Source organism: Macrobrachium nipponense, chromosome 11, assembly GCF_015104395.2.
Source record: "Macrobrachium nipponense isolate FS-2020 chromosome 11, ASM1510439v2, whole genome shotgun sequence".
Taxonomy (NCBI): domain Eukaryota; kingdom Metazoa; phylum Arthropoda; class Malacostraca; order Decapoda; family Palaemonidae; genus Macrobrachium; species Macrobrachium nipponense.
The window spans coordinates 46,914,965-46,937,464 of NC_061087.1; the positions used below are offsets into that span (position 1 = coordinate 46,914,965).

The following is a 22,500-nucleotide window of genomic DNA, read 5'->3' on the forward strand; positions in this document are numbered from 1 at the left end:
TATAAGTTAAAAGAGATAAGAGAGAATATTTGGACACACGTTGTTGAAGCTCACAAAGCCATACATTCAGCAAGAGGCATTGGCGATAGGGTATCCCACAAAATAATGAAATATCAATGCATGAGAAGAAAAGGCGAAAAGTACTTGTCAGAAACATGGATGGGACAAGAATAAAACAGAAGACAGACCGTGGAGCGGAATATTTCTGTCAGGTTATGAATAAGAGATATTGGAACAAAATTTGAATGATATAATATACAAGCTGAAGAGGACCTGATTGTACAAGCAATTGAATTCATAGGGTTTAAAGGTGGAAATGGAAAACACCCGGTTGTGAAGGAATCACTGCGGAGATGATTTTTGTTGAAACTGAAAGGACGCCTAGTAGACTGACTACTTTGCAGACAAGGGAATGACGAAATAAAATCTAATGATTGTGAATAGAATTCATAGCAGAGTTACCAAAGTAACGTGACCAGAATGAATGTGTTGACGAAAGAAACATTGCACTTAGCCTATGCTGTTTGTAATGAAAATATTTAGTTTGCCAATATTGAACAGGCTTGAGAAAGAAATTAACTAAAAACATTGAAGATGAATAAGGCAGGAGCTGCATAGATCAAATATTTGTATTGAGGCATTATGCGGAAATGTAAGGAATTTAAAAATCTCCTGATGCATTTTGTTTGTTAAAGAAGGCATATGACAGCATTCACAGGCCAGTATTATCCACCAACGAAGTACATGTCAACTCTATGCTGATGGGGTTTTGTCAAGTGATTGTGCTGTAAATAGTTTGGTGCTACAAAGGATGTTATAATGAAAAGTAGCTGAAGATGGAAGAGAAGGTTAAGGGTAAAGTAACGATAGAGACTTCATAGACTTAGAATATGAAGGCAATACTGTTCTAATCATCAAAACCCTCAAGATTTATTTACAAAGCTTGCTTTAAGGAAGGCATCATATATCTAGAAGGATGGACCCAAAGTGAATATAAGACAAATGGAATTAAATAGGACAGAGTATGCACAAAGGGATGAAATAACATGAGATGGCTAAAATATGAATTGAGGTTGAAACTTTCAATTTTTTAGAAGTCATGATGTTTGGCACACGTTCTCTGAGGATAGAATTTGGTGAAAGACTAAAAATGCAAATCAAATAGACAGGCATAAGATTTAGAAATCAAATAGACTGATATTGCTTACAAGAAATTATATGTAAGGCTAGTACAAATTGTATAGCGATACAGACAATCATGGTTTGACTCTAAGCCTGTGATTAAAAGATTTTGGTAGGAGTCAGATGGCAGGGTAGAGTAAGGCTTGATGATTCCATAACGAAAATTATGGGACTTCTATTTGTAGAAGAAATAATGGTGAAAAGAAGATGGTCATGGCTTGGGTATGTCTTTCACGCAACCCCTTTTTGAAGATTATATATATGTATATATATATATATATATATATATATAATATATATATATATATATTATATTATATAATATATTATGCTTAAAAAACACAGTAGATGCACTTGACTTCATGATATGAGCGAATGCCACAGGATAAGCAGTAGGCAGAAATTCGTACTGAGTACTTTTGTCCATTAATGAGACAATGTCTCATTAAAGGACGAAAGTGCTCGGTACGAATTTCTGCCTATTATTTGCTTATCAATATATAATTCAATAAATTTATATATATATATATATATATATTATATATATATATAAATATATTTATATTATGTATATGTGTGTGTATGTATGATGTATGTATGTATGTGTGTTATTGTATGCGTGCGTGTGCGTGCATATTTATTATGCTTACAGTTTTGGTTCCCGAGGGCATCATCTCTCTAGCTAGTTTTTTGGGATGAGGTTACTTTGCCTTTTCCCAAAATGAGCAGACTGCCAGTTACTGAATTATGTGTCAGTATCAACAAAGGCAATAAGTGTTTGACTTTTTATCCATTTACATAATGTATGTAAAGCAATTTTCCCATAGATTTTTATAAATCAGTTAGTTTGGCTTTTCTGACAAAGAAAGATAGGGAGGCAGTTTATGGTTTTGGATGAACATACATTGGTCTGCTGATATGAGGCTTTTGAGTTCTTTTTAGATGTAGATAGTTCTCCTAACATTAGAAGGTGGATCATATGTTCTGATTATATGTATTTTGATTTTCGTAGATATTGTGATTGAAGGGTTATGTACATTTCATTTCAACCAAAGCTTCAAGGAGATTTTCCAAATTTGTACTCGTTGCTTGAGAAGCTTTGACACTGGCTCTTGGGTCTTGTGCAGTTTCATTCAATGATGCAGCATTTGATGTTGAGAGTTGTATGTGTAGTTCAGGTTCTTTTGCATTAAAAGAACAGTGTCATTCAGTTTCCTTTGACTGATTAACGGCTATGTTATTTTATAGATCAATTTCTATGATCAAAGAATCCATAACTTGTTGTGATTAAAGCATTGGGAAAGACATGGAGTATATAGATTATGTTATACAATGGAATATATAGATTATTTTGTAGTGTACGAGTATTTGCTGTAAATACGTAATGTGTTGATGTTGATAGATAACCGCTCTGAAATATTTTTTAATATTCTTCGGCACCAATAGTTTTCACATGAATTAATTAATTATGCAGATAGGATTGGCTTATTTTAGGCAGTTTAAAAGTTATGTTTCAAATTCTAGTCCGAATAGAATGTGACATATTTAATTTATTAATCATATTTCTTCTGATTTTTCTGCAGAGGACACACCAAGGCGACGGCGACGTCGAGCTCCTGTATCTCCTGTAGGGGGAAGTTTTTCTTCCGTGGGGTCATCTGAGCCACTCAAGACCCCTGAGGTAGTGCGTCATGTTGTGTCGCGACTCACGCCCCCTGCCAGCCCTCCCACCCATGCATCACCGCCTTCACCCACACGCTCTCACCTGTCTCCCCAGCCAACCCAACCACCTCATACTTTCCAGCCTATACAGCCTGCCACTACACAAGGCACAACACAATCTGCACCATCCACTCTTGATGTCCGTTCACGCTCCTCACAGAGCCACTCTCAGGAGTCAAGACGTGCAAGTTCAGGATTAGGGGAACGCAGCGATCGCTCTGAAACAGATGACACTTTGCGTAAAGTGCCTCCAAAATTGGCACCTTTGCGGAAACCTGATATTCCCGATGTATTGCGACCAAAAGAAAACACATCACTATCATCCCCAGGTGTAGTTAATACCCCCCCAAGTTCACGACCGTCCTCTGTAGTTCTTGAAAAGCCGCCACCTGCACCTGAAGGTGTGAGACCTGCAGCTTTTCGTTCCTCTCTTCGGAAGCCTCCAGATACAGGTACTTGTTTTATGGCAGCTCGAAGAGAAAAACGTGACGAAGCAAAACCAGAATTTTTCAGAGAAGTTCAGCCAAAGCCTAAGAAAGGGGACCGATTGTCTAAATCTGATATGAATCTTAAAGCTGAATCTAGTTTCTGTGGGAAGTCGCATGACCCAACAATGCCTGGAAATTCTGATTTGGAAGTATGTACTTCATCTCCTTCTCTGAATACAGACTCTGTTGCTGGCAGTATGACAGAAGAAGCAATGAGTTGTCATTTGGAAGCCTTAACTGCCCAGGCAAGAGACACATTAGAACGGGCTGACACCTTGAAAGATGAATTGCTTCCACCTATGCCAAAAAATGTTCCACCTGAAGATAGTGCTGAAAACATGGTCAATGAGTGTGAACAGTATCTTAATGTAAATGCTCACAGCAAAAAGGATTCCAGTCCTCGCCTTTGTCATCGTGACCTTTCATTGACTGGTACTTCTGTTAGTACACTACAAACTCCTTCAACTATGAAGGGTATTGTTTCTGACAGTGGTCAGAAAAACGGGGTCGGGGGCTCTGAAGGGCATGGTAAAGAAAGTAAGCGGATGGCTTTGGAAAAAGAAATAAGTAAAGATGCAGATGAACCAAAAAGGGAAAAAGGTGCTACAGTTGCCTCCGCTAGAACTTCAGGGCCCCCGATTCCGGCTTTTCAAGCAGATGATGATGTTAGTCCTCCACCAGAAGAAGTTGTTCATGGTTTACAGCATACTGGATATGAGGATGAGGATGAGGGCTCCCCTGATTCATATTCAGTGAGAAGTCCAAGTCATAGTGGTGGAAAACGAGGGTCACGGCGTTGTTCATTGGATGAGGATGTTCCTCGCACAAATTCTCCTGATCCACAGTCGATATTGAAAAGACGTTCATCAAGAGAAGATGTTGTTCCTGATCGTCCCACAACGCCCGAACCTCACAGTATTCTTAAGCGCAAGACCAGCTCAAGGAATTCAAGTATTGATATTTATGATGGAGATCCAAAGCCAATTTTGAAGAAGAAAAGTAGTGTTGAAGAGTTAGACCATTTTGAACCAAGGCCCATACTTAAGAAAAAATCCTCAACTGATGATGAACTTGATGACAGGCCAAGGTCCATTTTGAAAGGTGGAAGAAGTAGGGAAGACCTTGACATTGCTGAAGGTCTTTCATCCCCAAATCCCATTCTGAAAAGGTCTCCCCGTTGTGAGAGTGAAGGTGAGGGAGAGTTACGACCTATTTTAAAGAGACGCGAGACAACGGACGGTGTTCGTCTTCGATTGCATGTGTCTGACGGAGAAGATGTGGATGGTGAGACTCCCAGTGTAAGAGTGAGAAGTGACTCTGCACCTGAGGCAGCAATTCGCATGCGTGGACACTCACCTCCTGCACTCTCTGCTGCTCCATCTCATGGTATTTTAAAGAAACGAGGCTCTCACTCCCCTGGTCGGCTTGACCAGATGGACAATGAACTTGGTGCCATACTAAGGTCTCGTAGGTCTAACGGGGTGGAAGGTAATGACAGTAGCAATGGAGAAGAAACACCTGCGAGGCCTGTTAGTCCATCGCTCGTTGCTTTAACAAGAAGGGAGTCATCAGGACGTTCTGGTGACAGACCTCTTAGTGTAGCAGAGAGAGTTGCAGGAATGGAAGCAGCCTGTCAGGAACCAGTTCCTTCTGCTGCTTCATCTTCAGCTCAACAACGGTCACCTACCCCAACAAGAAACCCGGGTGCAAGACCCAAGGTTATGCCGTCCCCCCCGGAACGTCCTGTTTCTCTCACGGACAAGGACAGGTATTAAAAACATTACAAAATAAGTATTTAGTTCTTTGTTTAATAATACATAGTCTCTTTGAGGAAAAAAACAACTGGTAGGATTATTGGGAAGATTAATCGATTACTTTGATGAGAGTTGAAAGAATGTGAACTATATTATTTATGAATTCCTTGACCAGTAAAATTGAATAGTTCATCTGTAGAGTAGTGATAGAGTTATAAAAGTTGAAAGATGAATATTACATATTCAGAGTATTAATATCACTGAATATTCAAGTTTCCTGTCTAGCATTATATTAGTGTTAGCAGTGATATGGATAATAATTTTTGATACAATTATGTAGTTAATTGAATGGAACTTTGAATGACATTTTATCATTGTGTTCTAGCCACATTACTTATTGCACATTGAGTGGTTGGTTATATAGAATCAGACATTCCTAACAGTAAATTGCTATGTAAGGTTACGATGGTTTGTTCGTATAAGAAAAGAAATTTCAAAAGCGAAAAGAATATATTTGTCTCATTCAGAGGATGGCACTACATACGAAACTGCCATGTAGTCGACTAGTACAAAGATTTACAACCCACTGAACCTTGCAAGCTGTAAATATGTCAAAATTTTTCATATGATATTTGGTACTTGATTATAAAGGCTGTCATATTACATATATTTAATACTTGATTATAAAGACATCCATCCAGTTTTTCGTACTTCATGTAACTAATCACTCAGTATTCTTTGTATGTGGTCGAATGTGGAATGACTTTATCGTACACATTTTTGTTTTTCAGAAACGTATTATTTCCTTTTGCACTCTGTTCTGCTAGAAGGATACCTGTATTTCTAATAATATAGTTTAATAACAAAATTTGTTCTTACCTTCGTGATAGCAGTTGTACCCGGTACTATAATATCATTGGTTTCTTTGGTTGCAGATCCACAATAATATAGCATGTGAGTTTATGGTCTTTAAAGTCATAATGTTCACTTTTATGAAGATGAACCTAGCACAAGGTTCGAAAGCTTTTAATGTCCATGAAAGACCATAAACTCACATGCTAGATTATTGTGGACCTGCAACCATTGTCATTATTTTCTACACGGAAAACTGTGCCCATTGGTTCCATTTTTATGAGGTTGTTAATATGACTTGCGTATTTACCATGACAACTCTCTCATTGTAGCTAAACTATCATAATAGGTGAGATAGATCTGCAGTCTTGTAACCTGTATGCAATTTCTTCCTTGAATGACTCGCTGATCACTTTCGAAAACACTTCACGTAGCATTGCCAGGAGGGCAATTCGTTCGCCAAGGCAGAAACAAAAACCATTTGTTGTTTATTTTGCCTCTCGATTTCATTATAATTTGGCAAATGAGGATAAGTAGAGTGTTGTGAGTTTAACCTTAATTTCATTCTTTTTCTTGTCTTTTAGGAATGCGCTCATTGTAAGAATATGAATGGTCTTTAGGATATTGATCGTATTGAGAGAACATAATTTTAAGGAACCCGAGCCGAGCCCCAGGATGCCTAATGTGTTTAGTCTTTCTATTCAAGTTTTCCAACCAAAATGATCGTCATACTCATCAATTTAAAAGCTCTAGGCAAAGTTGAAACATTTCATTCCTCTCTATAGCCAACCTTGATCCTGCTTGATAATCCAAAAAAGACAGTCATGGGGTTTTGTGCTTGCTTTTTGGTTTCTGGCTGAAAATGATCAAATATCTTCAAATGACCCAAAGAGGAAGAGGCTCAAAATGTTACTATCTCTTAACTAGAAGCTTCCCGTAGTTAAAAAGGATCCAAAACTAGATTTCCAAGAAAGAACACAATGCAGCAGCAAAATCATTGAAGTGGTCACATATTAACTTACGACTCGGCAAAATCACGTTTTTATCTTATGCTATAAACGTTTTTCTAGAGTAAATCCTAGTATCAGTCTTTTAAGACCTGTTTCATGCTGTGTATCAAATTGTTATAGGTCCCATTGAATGATAAATATAAGATTTTTTTAATGAGTATTAGTTGTAGCTAAAATAAAAAAGAATATGTTGGATTATCGCAATGCTACCAAAGTGAGAACCAATTCTTTTTTAAATTATCGTATGGCTGATCATGATTTACGATGATATGTTCATGTTATTTCTGAATTCTTATTCTTGACTTTAGTATTACCTTTTACGAATTTCTGATAATATAAGGAGGAGAGAGAGAGAGAAGAGAGAGAGAGAGAGAGAGAGAGAGAGAGAGAGAGAGAGAGAGAGAGAGAAAGTGTACGTCTCAGGAGTTGAATATTCTCTGTTTAACTGCACTTACTATGAGATTCACAGCCGGTGTCCCGTTGTTTTTCCGGAATAAAATTTTATCAACGTACCTGACAAAGATGACACTTAGTCACTGGTATCTTACATCACTACCTAATTTTTTTTTACTGTATTCTGTATTACGAAAGTTGTATAATTCTGGTAATTGTAAGAGTAACACCGACTTCTTGTAGACATCGCCAGCAAACTCGGATGAATGTCTTTCGAAGATATAATGACGTAACTTACGACGTCATTAACTTGCCTCCTCCTCGATGGATGATTGGCTATTCGTGAAAAAGTCTCAACCTCTGACAACAATGAAATACAACCAATACTCCTTGTGTACACTTGTAGTAGTAGTAGTAGTAGTAGTAGTGTAGTAGTTGTATATAGGATTTATGCCATGAGGTTGAGTGCTAGAATCCTTGAAGAGAAGGGTTTCCACAAGTAATCCGAGAAATTACATTTTATCACTATTTCTCCATTGAAAAATTATTTAACTAAAAATCAATTAACAAAGTGAAGACAATTTTGGCATTTGTCGTAACTCCTTTGATATTTTTCTAAATATCACTGACTATCATTGTAATGAAATTGCATAGGATTAGATTGGATTATAGAATTTAGACTTCAAGTCAAACACTGGGACCTATAGAGGTCATTCAGTGATGTATTATAACCCATGACTTTTTATTTTTTTGGCAAAGCAAGTTTCAATGATCAGCAAGTTACAGTTTACCAGGAAATCAACAACTATTGCTTTATAGAGCATATATAATTATCTTTCAGCACCTTATGGAAGTCAGTAAATGACGAAAACTTGGTAGCTTTGGATGTCCGGGTGTACTCCTTACCCAAAAAAAGGGCCCTATTATTCATTTACCCGTTCAAGCTTACGTAGGCTTTGCCAGGGGCCTCCTCACTTCTAAACAGTTGTGCAAGTCGAAACACAAAAGCTGTCCTGCAACCACGGAGACAATTACTCATAATAGCCGCTATTCTAGAAGCCTTGACAAGGTACGAGTATTCATTCAGAATTTCAGAGACAGCTGTTTGTCGTCATCACCTTACGGGAGCAGTCGGGACGTCATGTTTACGTCACGTATAACTTTGAACCCATACATTGGAGTGTTCCGCCACTGGGTTCGGCTGCTTTATTTTACTCTTATGAATATATTTTTTTAATATAAGTAATAAAGAATGCTACTGAAAATTAGGTAGGGATGTAAAGTATACTATGGCTAAGTATATCTGTCTAATGCACAGAATAAAAGTTATTCGGGAAAAACACCGGGACAAATGCTCTGAATCTCATAGTAGTCCAGTTAAGGCCTTTGTAGCTTGGTCATCAAGAATGTTGCGTATTTGAGAGGGTTAACGAAGCAGAAACAGAAGTGTTTTTCATTAATTAGAAACTGAACAACCCGTCACAAGGTTGAAAAGGAACGACTTGCCTAAGGTCTTGCCTGGCAAAAATCTGTTGGAATAGGTTTACAGTGTTTATGTTGTATCGGGAATTTTGTGTGAAATTCACTTAACATAGAAATTTAAATTCTATTGGATTATAACAGAATCAAAACTTTGCCCTATTTATCTAATATTTGTGTAATATTCCAGAGAAAGTCGAAGAAATAGCAGCAGTGCCTTTGGCTTGACACCAGATTCACCACCAGGTGATGATGGCGTTGAGGCAATCAACGAAGCATTTTTGGACCGTCCAGTTGTAGCTGAAGCCTACAACAGTGCCATGATATCTCAGAACCTGGAGGGAACACCCCATTCCAGTTCATATGATGTACTACCTTCTTCTGTTTCACAAAAGGCAGCCTTTTTCGCACAAGTAAGGTGTATTTGCAGTTTTATTCTTTCAAAATCTCACATTAGAGTCGATAGGTAGGCAATAAAGAGGTGTCAAGGGTGCATGGTATAGAAGATACTATAAATTTTTGAGAGACTAGAGAGGGTGAATCTTTATAAAGAGAAGGAAGTTGAAAGTAAATGGGAATCGAAAGATTATGGAAAACTGAAGCCAGGAAAATGAAACAATGCTTGCTAGTATCGCTGTTGAACACACGAAACCTGTTGGTCTGTTAGATATTCGGAGGCACAGAATAGGTTTAACAAGGAAGGTAGCAGGTTTGTACAAAAGACTGAGAAGAGACTTCGATTGCCCTGGAGGACAAAGTAGGAATTGTATTAAGGGAATGATGGCCAAATTCTCCTTCTTTGGATATAGTAATCTATGGAAGTTAAATGGAAATGCTGGAGCTGTTAAGAGTCATTGCTTGTCGTACATTTGACTCAAGAAGAAATTTAGACATACGTACTTAGATGTACAAAGTTTAGCATAGGTGAGAGGATGGATCAGATTGCTTTGAGATGGTTGGGTCATGTGGGAAAAGATACATTGAAGTGGATGGATCATAAGGGATGATAGTTTGTGATGGAAAGAGTGTATGATTTGGAAGTTTCAGGGCAGAGGAGCAGAGAAAGGCCAAGAGGTTGCTTGATAGACAATATTTGAAAGAAATATTTGTGTAAGTAAGAACCTAAATAGCCAGTGAGTGTGAGACGGTGTGCAAGGTGGAGGTGAATTCTTCTTCTTCTTCTCTTCTTCCCAGCTTTAACCCATTTTTTATGGGGTCACCTGTTGTGAATGAATCGTCTCCATCGATTTTTGTCTTGTGCATCGTTCTCATTAATACCTTTTAATACCATATCTTCCCCTACACAATCACGCCATCTTTCTTGGTCTTCCCTTCTTCCTTCTACCCCGCACTTCCATTTCCATCCTATGTCTTCCAACATGATGTTCCTCTCTTCGAAACAGGTGTCCATACCATCGAAGCCTTCCCTCCTGTATTTTCTTCGATATTCAACTAACTTTGTCCATCCTCTTATATATTCATTTCTAATCCTATCTTCTCTTGTTACTCCTGACATCCATCTCAACCTTCTCATTTCTGCTTTCCTCATGCTTGGTGTTTCTGTTCCATATAACATTGTTGGTCTGACTGCCATCCTATGAAACTTGCCCTTCAATTTCAGCGGGACCTTCTTGTCACAGAGGACCGCTGACGCAGACCTCCAGCTATTCCATCCTGCCTGAATTCAATGTCTCACCTCTTGGTCCATGTTTCCACTATCCTCTAATACGGACCCTAAGTACTTGAACTTTGTACTTTCTTTATTTCATCCCCATCCAATCTTATGATATTTCCACCATCCTCAGTAATACTGGAACACATATATTCGGTTTTTTATCTGCTTATTCTCATTCCTCTCTCCTCAAGTGCTGCTCTCCACCTCTCCAACCATCCCTCCAACTCCTCCCTCCCCTCTGAACACAACACAATGTCATCCGCATATAATATGCACCATGACACTGCTTCTTTAACATCCTTGGTCATTACATCCATCACGATGTTGAAGATGAATGGGCTAAGTGCTGACCTCTAGTGTAATCCAACGCCCATCTCAAATCCATTCGTCTCTCCAACACTGCTTCTCACTCTAGTATACACATTCCTGTACATCTGAATAATTCTGACATACTTTTCTGGCACCATCTTCTCCCTCAAACATTCCATATTTCTGGCATTGGCACTCTGTCATAGGTCTTTTCTTGTTGTTTTTCTCTGAATTTCTCTGTCAGCTGCCGTATGCAAAATATTCCATCCGTCGTGCCGCCGCTTCCCTTTATAAATCGTAACTGTTCCTTCCCTATTCTCACTTCCTCTCTCAGCCTACCATCTATTATTCTTTCCAAAATCTTCAGCCTATGAGACATTAGTTTGATACCTCTATATTACTGCATTCCTGGACATCACGTTTACCTTTAAATATAGGTATCAATATGCTTTCCCGCCATTCTTCTGGTATCTTTTCCTGTTCAGATATTTTTACCATCAGATCATACAAGATGTCTACCTCTTCCTCCCCTAAGGCTTTCCAAACTTCGACTGAGATTAAGTCAGGTCCTGTTGCCTTCCCATTCCTCACTCTTTTTAAGGCTCGTATCACTTCATCCCTAGATATCCCCATTACCATTCCCATGTTTACTTGTCCATCCTCTCTAACAAGTCTTTCATTTTCTTCATTTAGCAGTTGTTCGAAATACTCTTTCCATCTTTTCAGAATGTCTTCTTCCTTTTTTATGACCGTACCATTCCTATCTTTCATTTGCTTAATATAGGTGATGTCCTTCGTTATTTTATTTCTTACTTTTGACAGTTTAAACATCTTACTCAACCCTTCCTTGGTTTCCAGTTCATTATAAACCTTCATATGCCCTTGCCTTAGCTTGAGCTACCACCCTTTTTACTTCTTTGTTTCTTTCTCTTAATCTTTCTCTGCCCTCCTCCAGCTGTGACTCTTCAAATCTCTTCTTTGCTTCCCTTTTACCCTTCACCACTTCCCCCACCTCTTTCCCCAACCACCAGCTCTCCTTTTCCTCCTATACTATTCCAGATGTTTCCCCTAGTATCTCCTTTCCATGTCTTCTAATCACATGCATTATGTCTCCACCAGTCTCCCACATCTTCAATTCCCAGATCAACATCTCCCAGCACTCTTCTCCTGAACTCTCTATTCTCATCATTATCTCTCCCTAACAATTTATACCACTTGATTGTCTTTACCCCATTTATCCATACAAAGGAGCCTATGTTGGGGGGCCACGTGGGATAACTTTACAGTTCCTAACTTCCACCAGCCTTGATCTATTGTAAAGGAGGCAATCTATTTGTGTGCATCTTCCGCCACTCTTGTATGTTATCAAGTGCTCCCTCTTCTTTTTGAAGAATGTGTTCACTATTGCCATATCAAAAGACATGGCAAAGTCTACTATACTCTCTCCTTCTGGGTTTCTCTCCCCAATCCCATGTCCTCTATGCACACGTTCAGTTACATTATTTTCATTTCCGACATGTCCATTAAAGTCTGCCCCCACTACAATCCTCTCCTGCTCATCCAGATCTTGCTTTACCTCACTCATTTTGTTCCAAAAACGGCTTTTTTCTTCCTCTGTGCAGCCCACTTGTGGAACATAAGCACTAATGATGTTCATTGTTTCCCCTCCATAACAAATCTTCACTCTCATAATGTGGTCATTCTTTCTACTCACTTCTGTCACTGCATTCTTCATTTCCCCCTACAGCACTACACCAACTCCATTCCTACCCTGCTCATTTGCTCCACTATAGATTAGCTTGTAGCCATCCCCCAGTTCTTTGGCTTTATTACCCTTCCATCGAGTTTCTTGCATACACAAAATATCCACTCTCTTTACCCTCATCAACTCCACCAACTCTCTTCCTCTTCCTGTCATAGACCCGATATTGAGCTGGTATATTCTGATCACATTTATTGCTCGCTTCTTTAGCTGTACCCGCTCGTGATGCAGTAGCCCTCGCCTTGTCACAGAGTTAGGGCGATGTGTCTGTGTGTTGTTTACGGAGTACGCCCTAGCACTATTCTCATCAATATCGCGACTCATTTCATTTGGTTCGGGAGTGGGTTTTTATGGTCGGATGCCCTTCTTGACACCAACCCTCACTATTTATCCGGGCTTGGGACCGGCACCCGTTGAGGCTGGCTTGCCTCCCCATGTGGCTAGATTGTAGAGTGAAGGTGAAATACACAGTGGATATAGGAGCCATCTGTGTGGTGTATGAAGCAAGCAATGATGTGAAAGTTTTCAGCGAAAGGGGTTCATCCATACTTGCATTCTATGTGAGTCGTAGAACAGAAACTTGAGAAATGGACACAGGTAAAGTTTTTATAAGACATACAACAAGTATTTGAATGCATTGCAGGTTCTACAGTATATATTGAATCATTTTTTCTTTAATTATCATATATGCTTATTAGATAATAAGTTCGTTGTCTTGTGGGATCGAACTACGGATTCCACGAGATGACGAGCTTATTATCAACTAAAAAATTCCCCTCTGGTTAACATATATGAAAATATATTATTTCTGAGGTAGAGGAAATTTAATATTAAAGGAGATTTGTTGCTTGATGCTATATATATATATATATATATATATATATATATATATATATATATATATATATATATATATATACAGTATATATATATGAAAATATATTATTTCCGAGGTAGAGGAAATTCGATATTAAAGGAGATTTGTTGTTTGATGCTTATATATATATATATATATATATATATATATATATATATATATATATATATATATATATATATATATATATATATATATGTACTATTTATATTTGTACAGTGGATCCTCGACATACGAAAGTCCCTACTTACGAAAAATCCAAGTTACAAAAGCAAAGACGAAGATTTTTTTGCATCTGTATACGAAAATAATTCAGGTTGCGAAAGGGTAAAGTCCGAGATTCGCCCGGACCACCGAGAACAATTTTAAAACTCGTGCGCGCCGCCAACTGAGTAGACTCGCCACCATGCTCCCGCTCTCCCATTGGTTCCTGATGCTAGTCACCACCGTAAGATCTTGCTCTCCTATTGGTCAGCATCATGCCTCTATGTAAAGGCGTTCCTTGACCATTTTTTGCGGCAGCGTTATCGTAAGCACTGGGATTCGTTCGTTCACGTATATTTCATTTATTAACGTAAATTTGTGTCAGTGATTTCGCTTTCGTTGTACTGTAGGTTACTTTGTCGTGTTGTGTGTGAACTTAATTACTTACGTTATTAGCCATGGGTCCCAAGAATGGTGCTGAAGTTCACAGAAAGAAGAGGATGCTTTCTATGGAGAACGAAGATGGAGATAATTCAGAAGTGGTAATGTTTTCTGCCATTTGTTAATGTGTTTCGTTAAGTTTAGTGCTAATGTTTTCTGCCATTTTTTAATGTGTTTCATAAAGTTAAGTGTTCATGTTTTCTGCCATTTGTCCTCCTCCTCTGTCGCCACTTTTGGAGATCGCCTCACTCGAAAAGTTAGGTTCCACATTTTACTACATATGTACGTACATGTACGTAAAGTATTTCTTGTACCATGTACACTTAATACACTTTATTTACAGGTACGTACCACAATAAAGGTTATGTTAGGTATTGAATGGTCCAAATTGTTGTATCTCATGGTTTATTGGTCAATTTAGCTTTATTATAAAATTTACTGTGGTGTTTTTGTAGGGCTTGGAACGAATTAGGCAATTTACATGTAAAACGTAGTTCAAGATACGAAAAAATCAGGTTACGAAGGCCGCTTTGGAACAGATTAATTTCGTATCCTGAGGCACTACTGTGTGTGTGTGTGTGTGTGTGTGGTGTGGTGTGTGTGTGTATATTATATATATATAGATTATATATATATATATATATATATATATATATATATATATATAGTGTGGTGGGTGTATGTGTGTGTGTGTGTGTGTGTCACATATTTAAATTTAACTTTTTGTTGACCTATAGTTGATAAACAGATGTGGTTAACAATGACATTCTTTGAAATAATGGATATCAGCATTAGCTCTTGCAGAAACAAAAGTCAGTGTTCTTTCTTAAGAAGGATCCTTTGTCTCAGAGGTCACATTGACAAAACCTGAGTTTGCATGGAAAATTCCTTGAATGTTGTGTTCGTGTATGCGTTTGTTTCTTTGGGCGAAACCAGAGAGAGATAAGTGTTATTTAAAATAGATTACCTTCCTTACAAGGAGAATATAAAATGTAGAAAACTCTATTATGTGTAGATCAGGAATTATGAAATAAATGATGTGTTATTACACAATCGATTTTGCACAACGAACTCGTTAAACTCCATGGCGTAGTAGATAGGGAGTGGTTTTACGAGAATGCTCGTTCGTTTGCAAGTCACGTTTTACCTCCACTGTATCATATGAGTTTTGGGGCATTATTCGCCCAGCTTTTCCTTGAAGATGGAGGGCGCGTGACAACCACACGAAACTATTATTGTGGACATCAGAGGTGAGAGTTGTTGGAACTTCCATTGATGAATTCCTTTTCAGCATCTCGAACTATTTGAGATGACATGTGAAGTGGCAGAACATCTTTTTCTTTCTCATGAGAGATTCGGGAGAAATTATCATCATTCCGTTTTTGTGCACTTGTTAGTGAAATGTATCACTGTCCTCTTTATGAGATATATTATTTTGTTATTATTTTGACAAGTGTGTTAACAAGAATTATGTTTCTTTCTGACAGGAACTCTTTTGAATTGTCGCTTTGTCGGCCTCTGTGAGCCATATTATTACCTAGTATTGATATTTCATATGGTGTTTAACATGTTGAAGAGACTATTTGATTTACTGCATGATTATTCAGTTTTGTGGAATTAATATCAGAGTATGGCGAGAAGTGTCCATTTTATTTGTTTTGTTTCACTTGTGGGAATGGTTCAGTCCGTTTTCTGTGTCGAATTTTAATTAGTGATTTCAGTCTTTTATTTATCTTTCTAGCTGTCAGGCGATAGCTAGAATTTTGCTTTTCCTTTAAAGAAATAAAGTTATTTTTGTAGTTCAGAGTTTAATTCAGTGCCCAAATTAATTTTTCCAATTGTCTTGTGAGTTGATTAAAGATTTCTAGGCCATGTTACCATATTCAGTTTTGTGTCTCCCCTAGGTATGTATATATATATATATATATATATATATATATATATATATATATATATATATATATATATATATATATATATATATATATATATATATATATATATATATATATATATTATATATATGTATATAGTATATACACACAGTCACCTCTCAATTAACGCATGTTTAATTAACTCGTTTTCGATTTAACGAGTGGTAGAAAATATTTTAAAATGTTTGTAAAACACAAGAATTTAGATTTAACACGAATTAGCGCCGGAGTGTTGTTTTCAAATCACCCACCCATCAGCGCTGCAGACGATGGCTGTTGACTTAAACAAAGACATATCAAAGTGCATTGCGTGTACATATTAGTAGAGCGAAAGACTTTGTGTACTGTATTTATCAATAAAGAGGAAAACATTGTTTATTTGTTAATAAAGCAAAAGATTTTGGTCTGTTTTTCTTTTTTGTCTGACCTACATGGTATAGTAATTATTAATTTCAGCTGATTCTCAAGGTTCATTGCATATTGGCTTATGATAATTCAGTAAAAAAAAAAAAAAAAAAAAAGACACGAAACGAGAATCAGCTTCGTTCCGACATCGGCATAATTGAGCGATTTCAAGTTTCTGATGGGTATGTATAATTACAAACGTAACGACTGTGCATCTTTTCCACGAATCTTTTAAAAAGTTATACATTACTTCATTGTCATCCAACAATATTGTATGTATTCTCATATGATTGTATTATTATAAAATAATACAATCAGCTGATGGCGAAGAGTTTATTTTGCCATATATAACTCAGTTCTGGGGAATTTACTTGCTTCTAGTTAATGTAAACGAATATCTAAATACTTAACCTATATGAGACAAGGTAATTTTTCGTTGTGAACTAAATTACTTTTTTCGTTAACAGATTGCATTGGGAGCATGTTTATTGCATAAAAAGACTTGATTCCGTTCGTTATTTTCACTTGATTTCATCGTAATACGAGCTTTATGTTATTTATTTTTATTGGCGTGAAAATAATATTAAAATTGTTATTTCAAGCCCTGTAGTTTTGATTAAAATGATTTTCTCTCGATTTTATTTATGGTTGTGTTTGATGGCATAATTTTACAGGAGTTTTATCATTGTTGCCGATGCACAATAATAATCATTAGCAACGTGAACAGCTTTCTCAGCTTCAAGTACAACTTGGTTTAAATTCAACAGCATATTTCCTTGCTGATCTTTGATCTATAGCAAATAAAGTTATTATATAAAAATATGTCAGTCCTATTCTACATAACGTCGTGAATAACATATCTATGGTTATTGTTTACTATCGTACAATGGTTGAAATACAAGCCAAACAGGTGTTGCTGTTATCCGATTCGGTTGTACTTAGCAAAGAAAGTAGAGTTCCCCAAGTCCAGGAACGTAACCCCCTTTATTACAGTTATTTCTTTTGGGAGAAATATGTTTAAACAACGCGTTTTTAATTAACACGAGCTCTCCAGGAACATAACCCTCACGTTAATTGAGAGGTGATTGTGTGTGTATATATATATAATATATATATATATATATATATTATATATATATATATATATTTATATATATAGATAATTATATATATAATATATATATATATGATAGATATATATCGAGATTTAATCTAATATCTGATATATATATATATTATATATATAATATTATATATATTTTATATATGATATTATATTAGATATATATATATATATATATATATATAATATATATATATATATTATATATATATATATATATAATATATAGATAGATAGTATATATATATAGATATTTAGATATAGATATATAGATATAGATATATATATATATATATATATATATATATATATATATATATATATATATATATATTGGTAAAATATTGTTACAACAGAATTCCATCTAATAAAAGGAGCCCATAAAAAACACCAAAATATAGAGATAAAAGTTTACAGAAAAGGTGATATTTATACCAAGAGATCCATCCACAGGTAAGCCAATTTAGGTCACCCCCGCTGATAATCTTTCTGTAATCTTCTTAAGCGTTGGTAATTGGTAATTGAAAGCTCCGGAGCTTTCAATTACAAAATTTCTAAATGGTTAGCTGGCCTCCTTTCCCCCTTTTTATGCACTTTTTCTCCCAGTCACATTAAACATCCGGAAGATTTTTGTCACAAATTCAGAGAAGCACATATACTACTTCACAACATAAAACTTTTAAGCCTTGACGTAGATTCCCTATTTACAAAAGTACCAGTGCAGTACGTTTTTCAGTTTTTGAGGAAAAAATTATCCCCATATTCAGATAATTTATGTGCATCTAATAACGTATTTTCATTCGGGGAATCATTGTATAAGCAAAAATTTGGGTGTAGTATGGGTAGTCCTTTAAGTCCTGTTTTAGCCAATCTATACATGGAATACTTTGAAACTACAGTGATAAATGCAATAAAACCCAAAAACATGCTGTAGATGAGATATGTAGATGATATTCTAACATTTTGGGATGATAATAGGTGGGGCAATTTTAATGAATTCCTTTCAAAATTAAACGCATTAGTGCCCAGCATCAAATTTAAAGTTGAATGGGAAACAGACAACAAAATTCCTTTTCTTGATGTTTTAATAATCAGAGACACGACAGAATACAAATTTACCATATACAGAAAACCAACGTTCTCACTTTCATACATTCACTACTTTAGCTATCCTGTTCTTAAGAGCCTTACGAATTTGTTTCCCAGATTTCCTGGAAAAAGAATTTGAACTAATTCGTAAGCAACTTTTGTCTTTAAAGTATCCTGACCATATAATTGAGAAAGCAATCCACAAAGCAAACGTAATTTTGTACCAACCCCCTCAAGACAAGACCAGAGAGACACCCAACAATAAAATACCCTTTTGCATTTACTTACCCAAACACCTTGGCCAAATCCCTGATTAACGTCCAACAAAAGACATTCCCCAAGGACACCGGGGTTCACGAAATCCCATGCCAGGACTGTGACCAATCTTACATCGGATTTACAGGAAAATCACTTCCCCAGAGATTAATACAACACAAATGGGTTTTTAGGTATGGACATAACCATAGAATAAACTGGAATTTGTCGCGTATGATTTATAGCAGCAACTGCCAGTACAAGAGTCAAACAATGGAATCGGCCTTAATAAAAGAGAGGCATGTAATGAACATCTCAAAAGGAGCATGGGATTCAGATGTGATCGACAAGATTTTCATACAACCAACGCTTAAGAAGATTAAAGGGAGATTATCAGCGGGGGTGACCTAAATTGGCTTACCTGTGGATGGATCTCTTGGTATAAATACCACCTTTTCTGTAAACTTTTCTTATTCATATTCATATAACTGAAGAGGGAGACAGCAGTCTCTGAAATATAGTACTTTTCTCTCTATATTTTGGTGTTTTTTATGGGCTCCTTTTATTAGAATATATATATATATATATATATATATATATATATATATATATATATATATATATACTATATAATTATTATATATAATATATACGCATATATAATGTATATATACTGTATGTATTCACTATATATATATATATATATATTATATATATATATATTATATATATATATATATCATATATATATTATATATATTATAATATTATATATACATCTATATATACTATATATATCATATATATAATATTATAATATATACTATTATATATATCTCTATACACACTATATTATTAATCTATTATATATAAATATATAATAATATATAATATCTAGTATATACTCTATATTAATATTATATATATACATATCTATATACATATATATATCTATCTATAACTCTCCAATACATAATATATAATATATATATATATAATATCTATAATTATATTATTTATATTATACACATACATCAATTTAATTTTTGCTCTCCTGTTTCTATCTTACCTGCCTTATATATACCTTATGAACCTCTTATTTCCTCATCTACTTTCCTGTACCCACAAATGCTCCTTGAAGCCCCTGTGTCCTCAGCCTCAGAGTTTGCATTATCCTCATTAAATTTACATCCCTCCTCTTCAACTTCAATGTATATTTCATAACTTTTGCTCCTGCTAAATGATGAACTAATATATCTCCAGCAACTCATCTCACAATCACATCCACCAAGTTTTTCTTGCCTCAACAATCAAGTCACTTTCCAGTGTCCTTTAGACTCTTGATTGTCATTTCGTTAAGGGTTATGGCACCTGCCAACTCTCTCTCAGACACTCGTTCAGACTTCCAAAAACATCCTCTTTCAATCTTTTCCATTTGTGGGCTATATACACTCTGTTACAATACACTCTGTTACAATTTTTTTTTTTGCTGCCAAGCTCGGCTCTACATGTGCATTACATGCCTCAACTTACATATTTTTGCTCTTCTGCATGTCCCCAGAGTCTTCCTGCAAGTATAAGCACTAGCCATTCCTTAGCTCAACTAACTACAGCTACGCCAGGCACAATCTTTGTCCTGATTCTTGTGCATACACACACAAGCACATTTGTTTTATTATTTTTTTTACAATGTTAACATATATGTGGGTCTGCAAACCACATGCCCCCAAGCCATTTGGTGACTTACATTTTAGAGAGTGGCAAGAATACTATTATTTACCAACCGTGGCTCCCCTCAGGAGTGAAAAAGTGGTTGCCATTAGCTTCAGAAGAGGTTCATTTGCAATTTAAAGTTCATATCTCCCACAAAGGAGTCCAGAACTCTTCTCTTCCTTGGGATATATGTTATCTGTATCCCAAATCAGTCTCTTCTTAGGTGAATATTGTCTTATGTTGTACCTTCTGGCCTGGTAACAGTTCTAAATAAAAAAGACTGATATGATGTATGCAGTTTGTTTGTCCTTGAGAGGCTCATTGGCAATGAAGGGACATCCCCCTTGCCCCTGTTCAAAGCCATATAGTACAACCCTCCACTAGAAACTCCCCTGCCTTGGGATACATAGTGAGATTATCATAATTTCCTAGCCTTTTACTTATAATGATGCATATTACTACCTTATTAGTAGTTAATTAACAGACTGTTGCATCTGTCAGCTACATTATTCATTTTTTAAGGCTACCAATTCAGATGTAAAGTATTTTTGGATAAATATCTTAAACTGAATGCATAGTGAAATCCACATTTTATTTTGAGCCAAGATTTAAGTGGAAATATGGCTACCTGAGAATAATTTTGAATATATTGGGGTGTAGGCTATACTTTATGGTCAGTGTTACTTTACAGACCGACAATTAAAAGGAAACCAGACCCCCAAAGTATCTGCATGGTATAGTACCTGTATTAAGTAACCCTCCTGATGAGCAATCAATCTTAACTACTGTCATTGCTTAGGCAGACTGACTTTGTTGATGTTAGATTTTGTGACACATTCAGAGATGAACCAAGAACAGAAAGTATGGTTTTGGTTGCTAAACCTACCAATTTAAGTACTAATTTGAATTGTGTTTCTTACTTCATTTGCTTTCTCTATTATTATCTTTGGGTAGGAATCCCTCTGTAAGGACAGTATTGTTGAATATCATAGCTGTTTCTGTAGCAATATGAACAGTCTTCTCTGTGCATCTTAAGATACTCTTCTCATCAATGCATATCTGTTATGTTAGGATTCCAAATGTCTTAAAAATTGTTTTGCAGTGGCTCTTTTTTATTATTTCCTCTCATGTCTTGACTTACCCTCTGGTGGTCACCCTCCTATTGGGAGAACTGGTGAATTAAATTTTGATTGGATGGTTGGGTTGCTAGATGATCTTATTACTGGGCTAAATTCCCAATGTGTTGCAGTCCTCTTGGTTGTGTTGATAGGGTAGATTTGAAAGTGGATTTGCTGGTTTGCATACACTATCATAGCATGCTCTGGTGTTGGTGTGGGCACACAAGTAAATTTATTTTTCTATTTTGCCAAGTTTTGTGCCAGCTGATTTGTTTTGTTACTCTGATTACAGATGGAAGAAAGAAATTCAGTTTCTTTTTGCAGTGTTAATGTTGGTCTTTTTCCAGAATATGTAGGATCTCAAGTTGGCATAGGTAATCAGGTGCTTGGGGTATGATTTTTATGCAGTCAGGTCCTCTAGTTGGTAATGGTCAAAGTTGGTCTCATGAGGATAGACCCTGTGAGAGTTGTTGTTCCAATATATTTGGTGGTCTCCTTCCACCAGGGATGTAAACTCTTTATGAGGGTAACCTATTCTTTATAAGCAAAGAGGATATTTTCTTTACTTTCCATATTGCCTTCTAGGTTTCTAGTAATTGTGGTGCATCTCATTTTTTTTCCTAGGTTGTTATCACCACTTTGGTCATGATCATATTGTAAAGAACGTTTTTTTTGTTGCCCGGGTAAATAAATATACATGCATTGTCCATCTCTT

At 36.1% G+C, this 22,500-nt stretch overlaps 1 protein-coding gene across 16 annotated transcripts in view; it reads left to right on the top strand.

The window, feature by feature from the left end:
• Positions 1–22,500, top strand: part of LOC135205702 (uncharacterized) — a 1,031,110-nt gene that overhangs the window by 747,653 nt on the left and 260,957 nt on the right. For all 16 annotated transcript variants that reach the window (XM_064236823.1, XM_064236798.1, XM_064236782.1 and 13 more), the window contains 2 exons: positions 2,766–5,160; positions 9,071–9,293. In XM_064236823.1, coding sequence (XP_064092893.1) covers positions 2,766–5,160; positions 9,071–9,293 — 2,618 coding nt within the window. The remainder of the gene's footprint in view (positions 1–2,765; positions 5,161–9,070; positions 9,294–22,500) is intronic.